This window comes from Oncorhynchus clarkii, chromosome 4 (assembly GCF_045791955.1).
Source record: "Oncorhynchus clarkii lewisi isolate Uvic-CL-2024 chromosome 4, UVic_Ocla_1.0, whole genome shotgun sequence".
Taxonomy (NCBI): Eukaryota; Metazoa; Chordata; class Actinopteri; order Salmoniformes; family Salmonidae; genus Oncorhynchus; species Oncorhynchus clarkii.
In genome coordinates, this window is record NC_092150.1 from 53,074,261 (window position 1) to 53,094,079 (window position 19,819).

The 19,819-nt window shown below is 44.5% G+C and overlaps 1 protein-coding gene across 4 annotated transcripts in view; it reads left to right on the forward strand.

Moving 5' to 3' along the window:
- LOC139406940 (MAP/microtubule affinity-regulating kinase 3-like) overlaps window positions 1–19,819 on the forward strand; it is a 141,852-nt gene that overhangs the window by 17,685 nt on the left and 104,348 nt on the right. For all 4 annotated transcript variants that reach the window (XR_011634043.1, XM_071150117.1, XM_071150118.1 and 1 more), the window contains exons 2-3: window positions 3,364–3,555; window positions 4,109–4,162. Coding sequence is in view for 3 of the 4 variants with exons in the window: in XM_071150117.1 (XP_071006218.1) it covers window positions 3,364–3,555; window positions 4,109–4,162 (246 nt within the window). In the remaining variant the exon portion in view is untranslated. The remainder of the gene's footprint in view (window positions 1–3,363; window positions 3,556–4,108; window positions 4,163–19,819) is intronic.

A 19,819-nucleotide genomic window follows, 5' to 3' on the forward strand; every position in this document is an offset into this window, starting at 1 on the left:
TGGAGATAATCTGCTTCTCACAAAGACACGGTGGTTGGAACCAAAAATGTCAAATTTGAACTTATCAGACCAAGAACAGATTTCCACCGGTCTAATGTCCATTGCTTGTGTTTCTTGACCCTAGCAAGTCTCTTCTTATTGGTGTCCATTAGTAGTGGTTTCTTTGCAGCAATTTGACCATGAAGGCCTGCATCAAGCAGTCTCCTCTGAACAGTTGTCTGTTACTTGAACTCTGTCACACATTTATTTGGGCTGCAATTTCTGAGGCTGGTAACTCTAATGAACGTATCCCCTACAGCAGAGGTAACTCTGGGTGTTCCTTTCCTGTGTCGGTCCTCATGAGAGCCAGTTTCATCATAGTGCTTGATTGTTTTTGGGACTGCAGTTGAAGTGCAGAGTTCTTGAAAATGTTTCCGTATTGACTGACCTATAATTTCTCTGCTTGTTTGAGCTGTTCTTGCCGTAATATGGACTTAGTCTTTTACCAAATAGGGCTATCTTCTGGATCAAAGACTGCTCTCTCTGCTACCGCACGGCAAGCGGTACCAGAGCGCCAAGTCTAGGTCCAAGAGGCTTTTCAACCACTTCTACCCCAACCCATAAGACTCCTGAACATCTAATCAAATGGCTACCCAGACTATTTGCATTGCCCCACCCCTTCCTTTACGCCGCTGCTACTCTCTTATCTTTCCATAGTCACTTTAATAACTATACCTACATGTATATACTACCTCAACTAACCGGTGCCCCCGCACATTGACTCTGTAACGTTGTATATAGTCTTGCTGTTGTTATTTTTCTGCTACTTTTTAATTACTTGTTACTTTATTTCTTATTCTTCTCTGTACTTTTTTAAACTTCATTGTTAGGGGCTCGTAAGTAAGCATTTCACTAAGGTCTACACCTGTTGTATTCGGCGCATGCGACTAATAAAATTTGATTTAGGTTGGATGGGGAGCGTTGCTGGACAGCTATTTTCAGATCTCTCTCGAGATGTTTGATCGGGTTCAAGTCCGGGCTCTTCCTGGGCCACTCAAGGACATTCAGAGACTCCTGTGTTGTCTTGGCTGTGTGCTTATGAACGTTGTTCTGTTGGAAGGTAAACCTTCGCCACAGTCTGAGGTCCTGGGTGCTCTGGATCAGGTTTTAGTCAAGGATCTCACTGTACTTTTCTCCGTTGACCTTTTCCTCGAACCTGACTAGTCTCAACAATAAAATATCAGTAGCGAGGCTAAATACAGTGGGTACCAGTAAAGAGTCAATGTGCGGGGGCACAGGTTAGTTGCGGTAATTTGTACATTTAGGGAGAGGTACTGTGACTATGCATGGATAATAAACAGAGTAGCAGCAGGGTAAAAGTGTGGGGGGGACAATGCAAATAGTCCGGGTAGCCATTTTGATTAGCTGTTAACAGAACCAGTTAAGAAACCTTTTGGACCTAGACTTGGCACTCCGGTACTGCTTGCCGTGCTATTTTGAGTCTGTTCAAGGTCTGTTTTCTGAAATAAGTCTGTTCTAGATGAGCTATTACAATGTGGGAATGTTTCTCTAGATGAGTTATTATACCGTGGGAATGTTTCTCTAGATGAGGTATTATACCGTGGGAAGGTTTCTCTAGATGAGGTATTATACCGTGGGAAGGTTTCTCAATGTCAAGTTTGTGTGCGTGCAGCCACATGCTCACTCGACTGATTTGCTCATACTTTAATACTAATGACTTTTCAACGTTGTTCAAACATTTAGCAATCTCTACCCTCATTACCAGGCAGTGCAGATATGATTTACTCACCAGTACTTTCTTACCCTTATGTCAACTTGTGCTAATGCCTGTATGTTTGTATCCTTTGCAATCCTTACCAATGATGATATGTCAACAGGAGAAAAAACCCCCATCTAAATTGTATACTCTATGAATATCACCATAGTGCATGATTTATGACCTGTGTGGTGGTGGGAGCATTCTCATGACTTCGCTAGCAGTAGGATTTGAGCGCAATTTCCAAAAAGATAAGTTCTGTAACATTTGAAGGATGTCACTTTCTTTTTTCTGAGCGACATTGACGGAGTGGATACGTAAGCTCCGCAAACCCGGTACCAGGCCCAAAACAACCGCTCCAAGTTTAACAAGTAAAAAAACGATCACCTAACAGCAAGAACCTTACCATCTAGTGGTCAGAACCTGGTACCAGGCCCAAAACAACCGCTCCGAGTTTAACAAGTAAAACAATTATCACCTAACAGTAAGAACTTTACCATCTAGTGGTCAGAACCCGGCACCAGGCCCAAAACAACCGCTCCGAGTTTAACAAGTAAAACAATTATCACCTAACAGTAAGAACTTTACCATCTAGTGGTCAGAACCCGGCACCAGGCCCAAAACAACCGCTCCGAGTTTAACAAGCAAAACAATGATCACCTAACAGTAAGAACCTTACCATCTAGTGGTCAGAACCTGGTAATATCAGGATGTAAGATGGTACATAATCCCAACCATTTCAATCCGGGGGGGAACAACATCCCCACGCAGCACAAACGTTGGACCCTCTGTGAACACACCGTGCTGCTGCAAAGTCCTTTGTCTTTTCTGTCAAAGGTCAGTTCAAACAGGTCCAACTTAGACTTTTCTCTGTTCTTTTTAACTGTTATGTCATGAAATGACCATGGCGTTACAATTCCATTAACTGATTTGTTTTTCTAAGAATACATTGCATAAGAAGAAGGAACAGTACTCTGAGCCGCAGCTCCATACTATGTGTCAAACATGTATGATTAAATACTTGTTGTTGGGGGGTGGGGGAGCGTGCGTGGATGGCTTTTTACCACATCTTTGGATTCCTCATGTCTTGTTCATTGTTAAAAAAAAGTTTAGTCCAAATCGGACGTCAGGTACTATAATTAAGTAGTATATGAATCCTATCAATTAAACTGGGCAATTTGGGTGCCGTCAATTAGATTCATTTCTCAAGAGATCAAATTATATTTAAACAAAGTAATGTTTCCAGAATGCTTATGTTAGATTCTGTAGTTCGAAACTGATATGTCAGAACATTCTGAGATGGTGGGTGCCATTGCTTGCTGAAATGACATGAAATGACCCAGATGTGACATGTGCCGGGAAGTGTTACCACTAGACCACGGCTCTACCCATAGTGATTGTTTGAATGCCTACTGATAAGTTCTGCTCTGACCAATGCCCTCTAGGCAAGGAACATTTGACCTTTTCTAGCTTTTGGCTTTTGATTGTGTCGAAGTTCTAAGCTGCTTTGCTGCTGCCTGTCTGCGCAAGATCAATGTCCCCTCTAGTCGATGTCCTTTGACACGTGACTTCAAATGACCTCTGAGAGACTTATCTTCTGTCCACAGCACACCTCGTACGCTGATGGGCGCAATGAGGTGACCACGCGACCCGGGCGCTCGGGCTCCCGCTGCCGGAACTCTATCGCCTCGTGTGCCGACGAGCAGCCGCACGTCGGCAACTATCGGCTGCTCAAGACCATCGGCAAGGGAAACTTCGCCAAGGTCAAGCTGGCACGCCACATCCTCACGGGCAGAGAGGTGAGACCCCATCAGACTCCGGAGGCACCTGTCATGATTGCTAGTGCATTATCTTTGTTTGTCTAGAAAATAATAGAGTAAAGTAGAATTGTTTGTACTTTATGGAGGAAGTTATTTTCACAAAGTTCGTTTGTGGGCTTTGCTAATACCAGTCACCTCACCCTTCCTGTACCTGAATAGTCCAGGGGCAACGCACTGCACTAATCATAACAATAGTCAATGTAATTGCATTTTGGTCATTGGTGAAACAAACAAAATGCAAGTTAATGGCCTGAGAGTAATAGGGAAATTGAACTAGATATACTGTGCTTTAAATGCTGTAAACTAAACTTAATTAAGCAACAAACTAGAGGAACTGAAGCAAATTGTATTGAGACCCCCACCAGCCCTCGCAGTTCTCCTAGAGGCAGTGCTTTACACACTCTAGAATTGCAACTATGCATTCTGAGAAACACGTTTGTCATTGGTGGCCCGTTTACAGGCTTGCCAATTCTTGAGTCTTTAGGAGTGGTTGCTACAGGATTAATTGTTTTCCTTTACTCTTTCTTGACAGGTTGCCATTAAAATCATTGACAAGACACAACTGAATCCTACCAGTCTTCAAAAGGTAAAAGAAAAACCCATTGTCTCCCTATTGAAACGTGCACATCCTTCTCCAACGTTATTTCCACATTAGTGCATTCTCTGGTTGTGGATGTTGGGAATGTCATTAGGCCTGCATGTAATATTCCCACTTTGAAAGCTGTATGCAGTGAAAAGCATTAGTAAAACACTTTTTATGCCCTATATTCATTAGGTATTATAAAATATGTCTTGTGTCTATATTGATGGAGGTGCCTTGTTAGTGTATGGGACTTCCCTTCATCGAGGAGCCATTGAAACTATTGTTGTAGCGAAACGCACAATTATAGCTAATTAATCTGATTCCATATGAGTTCTTGACACCTTGTCATAGTGTGTGCTACACACCACAGTACGTGTCTTGGTGACATAACTAGCTTCATTTCAGAGTGTGTTACTAACTTCACAAAGGACTCTGCATTAGTTTGAGCTGAGGTGTAGAGTCCCTACCCCCTTAAAGGTCTCAGTCCTTGTGCCCCACTGCATGATGGGAGGTAGGGGGTAAAGCCGTGGCTGTTAGAGGAACCCTCGGTGGACTTGAATTTCAGAGGCTGCTAATAATAGCCTCGGAGGAGAAATCCAAATGGGTGGCTGGTGAAAGAAGAGGGTTGGCCCTGCCAACATGGGAAGAGAAGCAACAACTTTCCAAGGAGAAGGGGCTGGGGTTTGAGCTGTAGTGGGGAAAGGGAAGGGAAGGGAAGTGAAGTGGGGCCATTGACCCATTGGATGGTTGGAGAGCCTAGTGCACACAGTACCCACATTTCCTCCTCAAGGCCCATTTTATTATTCTGCTCTGATGAAACTGGAATGAGCAGACGCTAAAACACACCTGCTGGCCCACAAAAGAGTTAAAGGCCACAAATGAGGTGCGTCTTTCTGGACTTTTATTTAACTTGGACATCAGAACTTTTCCCCCAATGTTGTGTGGCAGAGTAATCCTCACCCAATATTAGGACCTGTGTCAACTGGTAATATCATATATACAAATATACTTTTCTATCTATTTCCTGAGATCCGCTTGGAACTGTAGTAGACCTTACTATGGTGCCCTTGAGTGGCTCTTTACCAGACTGCGGCTGCTGCCCTGTCCTGTGGCCTTTCCTTGCAGCTATACAGATCAGACCCTCAGTGGTGCCAGTGTGAGACTGGTGATGTTCATCCACCCCACCAACCCCTATAATTAGCCAGCACAGGCTATCGATTCAGTTAGTTTTCCATTCGTTGGCCAATCGACAGCCCGTGGCGCAGACTGTGTGGATACGGGATGAGTGAGAGAGAGGAGGGGACAGGGACTATGAGGGAGGGAGGGCCAGCGTCATGCTGCTCTCTCTAGTTTCTCAGTCTCCACCTGTGTGCTTACCACTTCATCAGGAGCCCACTGCTTTCTGGGCTGGCAACCAAAGCGAACAGGCCTCTGAGTGATGAAGTGGTCTTAAACACAACCCCCCCCCCCCTTAAACCGTAGCTAACAGTAGCCAGAGAATCTCTGCCCCATACACCAATCACTCAGTCAAAATGGACAAACCTCCACATGCAAAGGTAGCTGAGGGGACACCATGCTGTCCCGTTCCTTCCATGAGTAGGCTCTGTCTATTATGCACAAGTATCCTTCAGGGAACGGTGCCGACTAGATAGCTGCCACGGCTCCACGCAGTGCGCTAGGCAGCCTGCAGTCAGACTGACAATGTACCATGCTAAGCCTTACCAATCTGTGACTGCCTCCTCGGTGCAGTATCAGTCTCCACAGCTTCGCTCAGGGCATCGTGACAGGGATGGTATACAGTGCCTTGCGAAAGTATTCGGCCCCCTTGAACTTTGCGACCTTTTGCCACATTTCAGGCTTCAAACATAAAGATATAAAACTGTATTTTTTTGTGAAGAATCAACAAGTGGGACACAATCATGAAGTGGAACGACATTTATTGGATATTTCAAACTTTTTTAACAAATCAAAAACTGAAAAATTGGGCGTGCAAAATTATTCAGCCCCTTTACTTTCAGTGCAGCAAACTCTCTCCAGAAGTTCAGTGAGGATCTCTGAATGACCCCATGTTGACCTAAATGACTAATGATGATAAATACAATCCACCTGTGTGTAATCAAGTCTCCGTATAAATGCACCTGCACTGTGATAGTCTCAGGTCCGTCAAAAGCGCAGAGAGCATCATGAAGAACAAGGAACACACCAGGCAGGTCCGAGATAATGTTGTGAAGAAGTTTAAAGCCGGATTTGGATACAAAAAGATTTCCCAAGCTTTAAACATCCCAAGGAGCACTGTGCAAGCGATAATATTGAAATGGAAGGAGTATCAGACCACTGCAAATCTACCAAGACCTGGCCGTCCCTCTAAACTTTCAGCTCATACAAGGAGAAGACTGATCAGAGATGCAGCCAAGAGGCCCATGATCACTCTGGATGAACTGCAGAGATCTACAGCTGAGGTGGGAGACTCTGTCCATAGGACAACAATCAGTCGTATATTGCACAAATCTGGCCTTTATGGAAGAGTGGCAAGAAGAAAGCCATTTCTTAAAGATATCCATAAAAAGTGTCGTTTAAAGTTTGCCACAAGCCACCTGGGAGACACACCAAACATGTGGAAGAAGGTGCTCTGGTCAGATGAAACCAAAATTGAACTTTTTGGCAACAATGCAAAACGTTATGTTTGGCGTAAAAGCAACACAGCTCATCACACTGAACACACCATCCCCACTGTCAAACATGGTGGTGGCAGCATCATGGTTTGGGCCTGCTTTTCTTCAGCAGGGACAGGGAAGATGGTTAAAATTGATGGGAAGATTGATGGAGCCAAATACAGGACCATTCTGGAAGAAGACCTGATGGAGTCTGCAAAAGACCAAAAGACCAAAAGAGACTGGGACGGAGATTTGTCTTCCAACAAGACAATGATCCAAAATATAAAGCAAAATCTACAATGGAATGGTTCAAAAATAAACATATCCAGGTATTAGAATGGCCAAGTCAAAGTCCAGACCTGAATCCAATCGAGAATCTGTGGAAAGAACTGAAAACTGCTGTTCACAAATGCTCTCCATCCAACCTCACTGAGCTCGAGCTGTTTTGCAAGGAGGAATGGGAAAAAATGTCAGTCTCTCGATGTGCAAAACTGATAGAGACATACCCCAAGCGACTTACAGCTGTAATCGCAGCAAAAGGTGGCGCTACAAAGTATTAACTTAAGGGGGCTGAAAAATTTTGCACGCCCAATTTTTCAGTTTTTGATTTGCTAAAAAAGTTTGAAATATCCAATAAATGTCGTTCCACTTCATGATTGTGTCCCCTTCATGTTGTTGATTCTTCACAAAAAAATACAGTTTTATATCTTTATGTTTGAAGCCTGAAATGTGGCAAAAGGTCGCAAAGTTCAAGGGGGCCGAATACTTTCGCAAGGCACTGTAGGAGCCAGGGCCCTCGGAGAGAAGTGTTCATTCTAATGTCTTGAAAGCAACACAAGTTTTGCATTTTGTCCTGAGGGAACACAATTCCCAATGGTGGTTTGAACTGGCCTTTTTTCCTATGTAAACTCAGCAAAAAAAGAAACGTCCCTTTTTCAGGACCCTGTCTTACAAAGATCATTTGTAAAAATCCAAATTAACTTCACAGATCATTGTAAAGGGTTTAATAGCACATTTTTATTTGTCGCATTATTCACACACTCGGGCAACTTCAGGAGCCTACTTCTCTCAAAGCTGGGTGTGCGAGTTGTGTGCCTGGTATGTGTGGACTCATTGAAATAGAGTAGGCTGCCTACATGGATGGAGAATCACGTGGCAGATAACTTCAATATGACATTAGACTGTAGTTTACTACAGTGCCTAAATAAATATTGATAATGGAATAAAGTGGGCCGTCGAACGACGGGTGCATAGGTTAGGCTACTACGGTGAGCAGGCGTGAGCAGGCGTTGCACCCGTTTCATTAAGTATTGATTACCCCTTTGTTTGTCTCTTTGTTTGTCTCTCCCAGCAAATCGTCAACCTAAGGCTATGTCCTTATGCCAAACGTGGCAAGTGTAGCAGTCATCTTTCTTGCCGCTTCCAGTTCAGATTCCATACCTTCGAGATCAGGAGCTTGTGTGGCCTCAATTAAATAGAGTAGGCTATAGCCTAAGTATGGGCGGAGAAGCACAGGGCAGTTCTTTCCAAGGAAATGTACTTCCTAAATATGATTAGGCTATAGTTCACTACATTGATCATCCATATTGCTCTGGTTGAAAATCGGCGCACTCCTATGGGTCTCCCGGGTGGCGCGGTGGTCTAAGGCAGAGATTCTGGGTTCGAGTCCAAGCCGGCTGCGACCGGGAGGCCCATGGGGCGGCACACAATTGGCCCAGCGTCGTCCGGGTTAGGGAGGGGTTGGCCGGTATCCTTGTCTCATCGCGCACTAGCGACTCCTGTGGCAGGCCGGGCGCGGTGCACGCTGACCAGGTTGCCAGGTGTACAGTGTTTCTTCCGGCTGGCTTCCGGGTTGGATGGGCATTGTGTCAAGAAGCAGTGCGGCTTGGTTGGGTTGTGTTTCGGAGGACACATGGCTCTCGAGTCCGTACGGGAGTTGCAGCGATGAGACAAGACTGTAACTACTACCAATTGGATACCACGAAATTGGGGAGAAAAAAAATAATGAAAATCTTCACACTCCTAAAAGCCCAAACTACATCTAGTATATCGGATGATATAGTCCAGTAATACTGAAAGCCTAATGTAAAATGGGCCACCTATTTCTCAAGTTATTTTAGCACATTTGATATTGCCTATAGGGTGCAAAATTGCTGGGACCATAGCTGACAAGTGAGCTGTATCACATACACCTAAAATAACACTGCAGGACTGAGGTTTGATTTGGGACCATAGCTGACAAGTGAGCTGTATCACATACACCTAAAATAACACTGCAGGACTGAGGTTTGATTTGGGACCATAGCTGACAAGTGAGCTGTATCACATACACCTAAAATAACACTGCAGGACTGAGGTTTGATTTGGGACCATAGCTGACAAGTGAGCTGTATCACATACACCTAAAATAACACTGCAGGACTGAGGTTTGATTTGGGACCATAGCTGACAAGTGAGCTGTATCACATACACCTAAAATAACACTGCAGGACTGAGGTTTGATTTGGGACCATAGCTGACAAGTGAGCTGTATCACATACACCTAAAATAACACTGCAGGACTGAGGTTTGATTTGGGACCATAGCTGACAAGTGAGCTGTATCACATACACCTAAAATAACACTGCAGGACTGAGGTTTGATTTGGGACCATAGCTGACAAGTGAGCTGTATCACATACACCTAAAATAACACTGCAGGACTGAGGTTTGATTTGGGACCATAGCTGACAAGTGAAGCTGTATCACATACACCTAAAATAACACTGCAGGACTGCGGTTTGGTTTGGGACCAGCTCTTCCAGTAGCGGGTGGGACTGCAGGAGCGGGCAGGAGCGGGATGAAGAAATCCGTCCCATGCAGACATCGTAAGCACGAGCTGACAATATTTGACTATTTTTTACTGCTGTCATATCGACACTAATTTTAAATACACTGCTCAAAAAAATAAAGGGAACACTAAAATAACACATCCTAGATCTGAATGAATGAAATATTCTTATTAAATACTTTTTTCTTTACATAGTTGAATGTGCTGACAACAAAATCACACAAAAAGTTTCAATGGAAATCAAATGTATCAACCCATGGAGGTCTGGGTTTGGAGTCACACTCAAAATTAAAGTGGAAAACCACACTACAGGCTGATCCAACTTTGATGTAATGTCCTTAAAACAAGTCAAAATGAGGCTCAGTAGTGTGTGTGGCCTCCACGTGCCTGTATGACCTCCCTACAATGCCTGGGCATGCTCCTGATGAGGTGGCGGATGGTCTCCTGAGGGATCTCCTCCCAGACCTGGACTAAAGCATCCGCCAACTCCTGGACAGTCTGTGGTGCAACGTTGGTGGATGTTGGTGGATGGACCGAGACATGATGTCCCAGATGTGCTCAATTGGATTCAGGTCTGGGGAACGGGCGGGCCAGTCCATAGCATCAATGCCTTCCTCTTGCAGGAACTGCTGACACACTCCAGCCACATGAGGTCTAGCATTGTCTTGCATTAGGAGGAACCCAGGGCCAACCTCACCAGCATATGGTCCTAATGGCAGTCAGGCTACCTCTGGCGAGCACATGGAGGGCTGTGCGGCCCCCCAAAGAAATTGCACCCCACACCATGACTGACCCACCGCCAAACTGGTCATGCTGGAGGATGTTGCAGGAAGCAGAACGTTCTCCACGGCATCTCCAGACTCTGTCACATGTGCTCAGTGTGAACCTGCTTTCATCTGTGAAGAGAACAGGGTGCCAGTGGTGAATTTGCCAATCTTGGTGTTCTCTGGCAAATGCCAAACATCCTGCACGGTGTTGGGCTGTAGTAAGCACAACCCCCACCTGTGGACGTTGGGCCCTCATGGAGTCTGTTTCTGACCGTTTGAGCAGACGCATGCACATTTGTGGCCTGCTGGAGGTCATTTTGCAGGGCTCTGGCAGTGCTCCTCCTTGCACAAAGGCGGAGGTATCGGTCCTGCTGCTGGGTTGTTGCCCTCCTACAGCCTCCTCCACGTCTCCTGATGTACTGGCCTGTCTCCTGATAGCGCCTCCATGCTCTGGACACTACGCTGACAGACACGTCAAACCTTCTTGCCACAGCTTGCATTGATGTGCCATCCTGGATGAGCTGCACTACCTGAGCCACTTGTGTGGGTTGTAGACTCCGTCTCATGCTACCACTAGAGTGAAAGCACCGCCAGCATTCAAAAGTGACCAAAACATCAGCCAGGAAGCATAGGAACTGAGAAGTGGTCTGTGGTCACCACCTGCAGAACCACTCCTTTATTGGGGGTGTCTTGCTAATTGCCTATAATTTCCACCTGTTGTCTATTCTATTTGCACAACAGCATGTGAAATGTATTGTCAATCAGTGTTGCTTCCTAAGTGGACAGTTTGATTTCACAGAAGTGTGATTGACTTGGAGTTACATTGTGTTGTTTAAATGTTCCCTTTTATTTTTTTGAGCAGTGTATAATGCCATTGTTGCTTTTGTGCTGATGTTCACTATTTATCAAGCATACTTGGCGCTTATAATGATGTTTAGGCTACTGTTTTCAACACTTGACCGTGTGTTTTGCTGACTGTGTGTCTTTGTGGTATTTTGTACACAATTTTAAAATCAAAATAACATTTTACAGTGTTCTAAGACATGGTTTCTGTTTCCTAGTTGGAACAAAAGCACTCCAAATCAAATTAATTGACCAGTTTGTTTTCACCTATAGCCTACAGTTACAAACGAATGAAAATGCTATTTTATTATTATTTTTTTAACTAAAATTAATTATGTTACTTGACACCTTCATGAACACAAATGACTAATTTAGCAATAGCATATATTAAATATATTAATTACACCGTTAGCTGTCAGAATGTCAGCTTGAAGGGTAGGTCCCTCAAGGCCCTGCGGTTCTAATGTTAAGTGACTGATTGACCAGTGTGGTTTCAGTGAATGTGCCCTCAGGATGGGGTTTGATAGATGAGATCGTTAAGCTAGTTTGCTTAAAGGCCAGTTTCCCAGACACAGATTAAGCTTAGTCCCCGGGAGGGCTAGGGTCAGTCTGTTATATCTGGTGTAATTCTCCTGTCTTATCTGGTGTCCTGTGTGAATGTAAGTATGCTCCCTCGAATTCTCTCCTTCTCCTCCCGGAGGACCTAAGCCCTAGGATCATGCCTCAGGACTATCTGACCTGGCTACCCCCAGTCCACCTGGTCGTGCTGGTACTCCAGTTTCAACTCTTCTGACTGCGGGCTATGGAACCTTGACCTGTTTCACCGGACGTGCTACCCTGTCCCGAACTTGCTGTTTTCGACTCTCTCTCTACCGCATCTACTGTCTCGACCTCTGAATGCTCGGCTATGAAAAGCCAACTGACATTTACTCCTGAGGTACTGACCACCCTCTACATCCACTGTGATTATTATTTGACCCTGCTGGTCATCTATAAACGTTTGAACATCTTGAAGAACAATCTGACCTTAATTGTCGTGTACTCGCATCTCCAACCGGCGCAGCCAGAAGAGGACTGGCCACCCCTCAGAGCCTGGGTCCTCTAGGTTCCTGCTTTTCTAGGGAGTTTTTCCTGCCACTGTGATTCTACATCTGCATTGCTTACTGTTTGGAGTTTTAGGCTAAATACATTTGATTGATTGATTGATTAGCATGCTCAATGGAGAATATTCATTGAATGTGCTTTTAAATGAAGGACAGGCCTTTAAAACCCAGAGAATCGATATTTGATCTGTATACATGCACACATACATAATACTGCAGTGGATCTCCTCCTCATGGACTGCACCAGATTTGCCAGTACTTGCTGTGAGATGTTACCCCACACTTCCACCAAGGCACCTGCAAGTTCCTGGACATTTCTGGGGGAATGGCCCTAGTCCTCACCCTCCGATCCAACAGGTCCCAGACGTGCTCAATGGAATTGAGATCTGGGCTCTTCGCTGGCCATGGCACAACACTGACATTCCTGTCTTGCAGGAATTCACGTACAGAACGAGCAGTATGGCTGGTGGCATTGTCATGCTGGAGGGTCATGTCAGGATGAGCCTGCAGGAAGGGTACCACATAAGGGAGGAGGATGCCTTCCCTGTAACGCGCAGCGTTGAGATTGCCTGCAATGACAACAAGCTCAGCCCGATGATGCTGTGACACACCGCCCCAGACCATGATGGACCTTCCACCTCCAAATTGATCCCGCTCCAGTGTACAGGCCTCGGTGTAATGCTCATTCCTTCGACGATAAACGCAAATGCGACCATCACCCCCGGTGAGACAAAACCGCAACTCATCAGTGAAGAGCACTTTTTGCCAGTCCTGTCTGGGTGATGGTGGGTTGTGCCCATAGGCGATGTTATTGCCGGTGATGTCTGGTGAGGACCTGCCTTACAACAGGCCTAAAAGCCCCCAGTCCAGCCTCTCTCAGCCTAGCCTCTCTCAGCCTATTGCGGACAGTCTGAGCACTGGAGGGATGGTGCGTTCCTGGGGTAACTCGGGCAGTTGTTGCCATCCTGTACCTGTCGTGCAGGTGTGATGTTCGGATGTACCGATCCTGCGCAGGTGTTGTTACACATGGTCTGCCACTGCTAGGACGATCAGCTGTCCGTCCTGTCCCCCTGTAGTGCTGTCTTAGGCGTCTCACAGTACGGACATTGCAATTTATTTCGCTGGCCACATCTGCAGTCCTCAGTAGAAAGGCCTCTTTAGTGTCCTAAGGACTTCATAACTGTGACCTTAATAACTGTGACCGTCTGTAAGCTGTTAGTGTCTTAATGACCTTTCCACAGGTGCATGTTCATGAATTGTTTATGGTTCATTGAACAAGCATGGGAAACAGTGTTTAACTTCGTTAGCAAACTGGTTTTTGTCCGAAATTTCGGATGAATGACGTGCCCAAAGTAAACTGCCTGTTACTCAGGCCCAGAAGCTAGGATATGCATATACTTGGTAGCATTGGATAGAAAACACTCTTGAGTATAACAGAACTGATATGGCAGGCGAAAACCCAACGAATGTTTTTTTTTTAGGTCACAGGCAATTTCAGTGCTAATTTCAGTCCTAATTGAAATACAAATAGATGGGAGCCAGATTGCAGTTCCTATGGCTTCCACAAGATGTCAACAGTCTTTAGAAAGGGTTTCAGGCTTGTTTCTTTTTAAATTAACAAGTAGTTGGAAGAACTACAACTTGTCTCTCATTAGAAAAGTGGCTTGTTGATGAATGAGGTGCATGAATGAGGTGCGCGCTCTTCGGTATTTGTTCCCTATTGAGCATACTATTCTCCGTCTTAAATATTATCATTTATTTTGATATTAGAGTACCTGAGTATTAATTTGAAACATCGTTTGACTTGTTTGGATGAACTTTACTGGCAACTTTTTGGATTCGTTTGTATGCATGTTGAAAGAGAGGATTACTGAGATCATTGGCGCCAACTAAACAGACCTTTTTGGATATGAAGAAGGACTTTATCGAACAAAACAACCATTGTATAGCTGGGACCCTTGGGATTGCATAAAGAGGAAGATCTTCGAAAGGTAAGTGATTTATTTAATCGCTATTTGTGATTTTGTGACGCCTGTGCTGGTTGAAAAGTATTTTGGTGTGGGGCGCTGTTCTCAGATAATCGCATGGTATGCTTTCGCCGTAAAAGCCTTTTTGAAATCTGACAATTCGGTTGGATTAACAAGAAGTTAAGCTTTTAAATGATGTATGACACTTGTATTTCCTTGAGTGTTTTAATATTACGATTTTTGTATTTTGAATTTCGCGCTCTGCAATTTCACGGGATGTTGTCGTAGGTGTCCCGCTAGCGGTTCATGCGCCAATAGAGGTTTAACCTTTTCACAAGTACCAACAAATGTGTGTGATCATTCTACAGTGGTCCCTGCAGCGTACGCTCAAACTGGTTTGACTAGAACGTCCAGTTTCCATTGCTGCAACAGTCTGCATTTGAGCTAGGCACAAACACTTTGCACAAACGCTGTCCTTACAAAGCTATGTCCTGAATATGACCAGTTTATTTTTGGATGCAATGTTCTGACATTCACAGAAGTAATGACAGCATAACACAATCATCCAAACCGGAAAATGTAGGCTACATGCATCCTAGCGCTAACTGAGGAAAGATTGACATTACACAAGCGGTCATATTTAGATTAGATATCTCTCAGCTGACAGAAACAACTATATGAATTGGCTAATGGCAATTTACTATTTAAAATGCATCACATCATGGTTGAGCTCACCATTGATCAAAATAATTGAGTAAAACACTTTCTAGAAAACGAAAGTAATCCATCATGTTTGCGCACCTCCATTTAGTTTTTTCTAGTCAACCAAAGATAATAAGAGGAGACCTAGATGAGTTCTCTGTTTTGCAGTGTGTATATTGAAAGGGGTGTGTTTACAATCATTCACGTCCCTTCATTCACTTCCGGAAGTTTACTTGAAAGATGAGTGAACCATTCCTCCACCTCATAACATCTTTGGTCTGACACCCCAGAATGCATTGTATAATGTCAACAAACAGCGCCACACATAGCTGGCAAATAGCTTAACATGAGCTCATTATAATCAGTACAACCTTCAAAAAGGTATTTTACACACATCATAGGTGTCCATTACAATCTATGCAATAATCGGAATGCATTATTTCTCACCAGTACTTGAAAACAAGTGAATAAAACTGTAAATGCATTATGCTCCATACATACGGTGTGCTACATTAGAAATGACAACACGACATACAGAAAATAAGGCACTTTGACAAGAACCTGTACATGTCCAGAGTTTTTATTTGTAAGGAGAACAACAATGAAGACCATGCGAACGCCAGCCCGATAATGTGCCAGTTCATGTAAGACTGTCCGTGTGAAAACGTTGATACAATCGGTAGGTTAACGCATAAAAAGCAGAAGGATGACCATTTCCAAATAATCTCTGACCTCTCGCCTGCAGCATGAAAAATGCAGACCGTGCCGCAGTCATAGAACCTACAGGCCCCTCAGCGGTGTGCTTAGTCCCCTCCTGTTCCCTGTTCACCTACGACTGTGTGGCCGTGCATGACTTCATTAGGTTTGCTGACGACAATGGTGGTAGGACTGATCACCGATGATGATAAGGTCAGACCTGGCAGTGTGGTGCCAGGACAACAACCTCTCCCTCAATGTCAGTAAAATAAAGGAGCTGATCATGATATTTTTGGGGGGTGGGAGTCACTTCAGAATGCAAAAACAGGAATGCTTTCATAGGTTCTCCATTGACTGCAAGTTCACAAATAGACCGCCATTGCCCTCTGTTCTATTTGCTTGGTCTCGTCAGGATGCCACCTCGCTTGCCACACTTTCGCTGCCGCTTCCTCTTTCGAGTCCCGGTGATTAGGGCCTGGTCCCATGAAAGCAGAAAATACAGAGCTGCCGCCTCGTTGAAGTAAACATTTTCACCCAAATTGAGGTTACCGATCGCTTTTCTGATGTCCAGAAGCAGTTTTCGGTCTTAGGAAATGATTGCGGAGATATTATGTACAAAAAAAGTTAAGATCAGCATCAAAAAAACACACAAAATAACAGAATTGGTCAGGAGCCTGCAAAACAGTGACTATCCACTGCAGCGCTATCCTAGATTGAAATACACTAAAAACCCAGACAACTCAGGACCTTAATTCAGACAATGAGCACCTTAGTTTGTACAGCAAAAAAAATGTCATCCCTCCATCCTTACCTCCCCTCTTGCGCTCCTCAGTTTTTCACAGACTCGTTCACTGTAGCTATTTTTATTTGCGTCGGTGTGACCTCTTATGTAATTGGTGGGAGGAGAACCCCGCTGCCGAGTCAGTCGATATTCCTGCTTTTAGAAGGGAGGGGTTTTATTAAGACCTGGGCCGGGGCACCGGGGATATGGAAGTATACTCGTGAAACCCCTCAAACACCATACGGGATCTGCTAGAGGTGTGGTGAAGTCCCATTTACCTGGGTGTTATGAGCTAATCAGGATGTGGGGGTGGAAGGAGGCGATTAGAAGGATATTGGTCAGAGATGTTGGGTAGAAGAATAGTTTTCCAGCTTTGGTAGATAAAAGCAGACAACTACAATACTGATGTTATCTCTAAATTAGTGTTAAATACACAGTTTATTTTCTAGTTAGCTCCTATCAATATAGTGGTTTCACATTCAAAATGTTTTCACACTGGATTGAAATGAGTGTTTCCACAATCTCTATTATTCCACTAATATGAGGCCATATTCAATCCAACCTGGCAACAGTGAATGCCTGGGGAAAGACAAAACAATAGTCTGCCTGTGCTGCAATAATGCATGTTTCAATTTACATAATCAGTAAGAGAATGACGTGTGAAACAACAAGTTACCCAATTGGGTGTTCATTCACCTTCCTCACAGTACGGGAAGAGAATGTTTTTGTCCAATCGATGAAATGGCGCTTTTGATTGAATAACACCCTTTAGTGAATCCCAACTCCTGAACATACTGGCAGTTACCCTATTGATGAGCAGGTACTATGTAGGTGTATCCCACAAATCGCTGAGAACAGTTTTGGGAGGGACTGTGGGGCTGCAGTTAGCGATGCCTCATGAATGCTTCCCCCGGAGCGATCAGGGTTGTCTGGCAGCCCCTATGTGGTCCTGTCCCATTTACTTTTGTCAGGTAGTGAGTGACCTCATTGGCGTTGACATCAGCCAGTAGCAGAAAGGGACTGTTGCTGTTACGTCTTGGCTGCTCCATTTGTTTACTCATCTGTGGAGCTATTGTGTCTGGACTCTGTTTACTCATCTGTGGAGCTATTGTGTCATTTTCATAAGGTCTGAGCGAGCTGTCTCGCTTTTGCACATTGCACTCTTTTGGGGGTGGGGGTCACTTTAGATTCAAAATGCTTTCATAGGATTTTAGGATGAGGAGCCAGCCAAATGAATTATATGCCTCTGGTACCATTTTAAAGAAATGAGCTTCTACAGTGAAAAGTGTGAGGGGTGCTACACATTATCTTTGAGATCCACAGATGCCCATCATGCCAGGGCTCTGCAAATATTTATAGTGTGTCTTTGTATCTCCACCATTACTCAATGTCCTCCTAGTGTTCCTTGCTGATATGTGTTCTGCAGACTGAGTCACCGGGTGTTCTGTATCACGGTGGGTTGCAGACAGTTTTCCTATCGGGTTGGAAAATTCCACCAGGGCATGTGCTAGAGGAGAAGAGAAATTATTTTGGGGCACTCCAAAATGTGACTTTCTCCAGCCACAAAATGTACCAATTGTGTTGTATTAGCTTTGCAAGAATGTAAAGTAAATAAGTAGGCCTAACATAACTCTTACTAGGGGTAGAGCAGGCCGTAAGTCGTTCCTCTCTCCGGCACTCCGAGGCACGCTGCCATCAGATGTTACTGGAACATCTCCTTTCCTGTTTTTCTTGCTCTAGCAGAGTGACATTTTCTTTTTACCTTGCCATATAATTATTATTTTTTTCTTTTCTCCCTTCCACTTCATAGTGCAGCTTTAGAAATCGAACCCCAGGCCTTTTTAAACCATCTCGTGCCACCTTTCGAACTGTTTATGCGACTCATTACTCAGCATTGTAATGGGAGTGTTTTTATTTTATGTTTGGGTCAGCTCGACTGAGACGTTGTCGCACTGCACATGTTTTCTTTCCTAATATTTGATTTCTGTCAGGCATTTGACCGCGGAAGTGCTCATGTCCGTCCGGGTTGTATTTGAGGGGTCAATCCAGGCGACAGTCAGAGGCTGGGGGGCTGTGGCTGGGTTCAATCCCTCCAGCATCCTGTCACTCCATGACCCCAAGCAGACAGGCAGCCTTACCCAGGCAACACTCACTCCCACACCCACGCCACTGAGCCAGCCTGCTTCCTTCCTCTCAGGCCCTGTTTGTGAAGTGATATGTCACCCGGCATTGTGGGTCTTTTTTTTTTTATCATCCTCAAACAAGTCATTTCAGCAAGGGTGGGGGTTGGGTGACTATGACCCCTGACTGAAATGAATTCCTGCTGGGGTTCGTATGAGCAATGGAGTGCAACAATACCCAGAGCTACAGACCATTTTCTACTTCCCTTTATTACATTGTCCCTTGCCTTGAATGGGTAAACCTTGTCTTTAGGGCTGCCTCCCTGTTATGCAGAGATATTTGTGCTGGACGGTACAATAGGTGCCCAGTTCATATTTCCGTAGGATCTTGTTATTTCCTCCCCTGAAGCTAGGTCACTTCAAATGACTGGGGTGAAACAAGAAAACACCAACTTCTCGACCAACAGACTCCAATGCAGACCAAATAAACTATGTAAATGAGTTCAGCTGGACTTTAACACAATATTGATCCATCTTATTGTGTGTATGGAACTGGTAAGATACTGTGGAGGCATATGAGTGGTCTCCACCGGTTAAGGCTCCTGTGTGTTTTTTAACACGATTTCGACAGACCGGGATTTAACAGGGGTCTCAAAGAGTGGTATGTGCTTATAGACCTGGGAGCGTCCACTGGACCACAGACTCTGCACTTTTGTGTGTTCAGTAGTCTTTTTGGGGACTGTTTATTTCCTGCAGTGCGTCTTGGGTGCAGCAAATTGGGTCACGGGTGGAATCATGTCTCGTTTTTGCTCCTCCGCATCTCTTTTCCCATTCGCCTAGTTCAGCATACGCTGGCCCTGTTGGAGTACTTTTAACATACACTGAACAAAAATATAGAAACGCAAAATGTAAAGTGTTGGTCCCATGTTTCATGAGCTGAAAAAAAAAATCATACGCACAAGAAGCTTATTTCTCTCAAATTGTGTGCACATATTTGTTTGCATCCTTGTTAGTGAGCATTTCTCCTTTGCCAAGGTAATCCATACACCTGACAGGTGTGGCATATCAATAAGCATATTACGAAGCTGATTAAGCAGCATGATCATTACACAGGTGCACCTTGTGCTGGAGACAAAAGGTCACTTTAAAATGTGCAGTTTTTTTTGTCAAATAACACATTACCACAGATGTTTGGTAG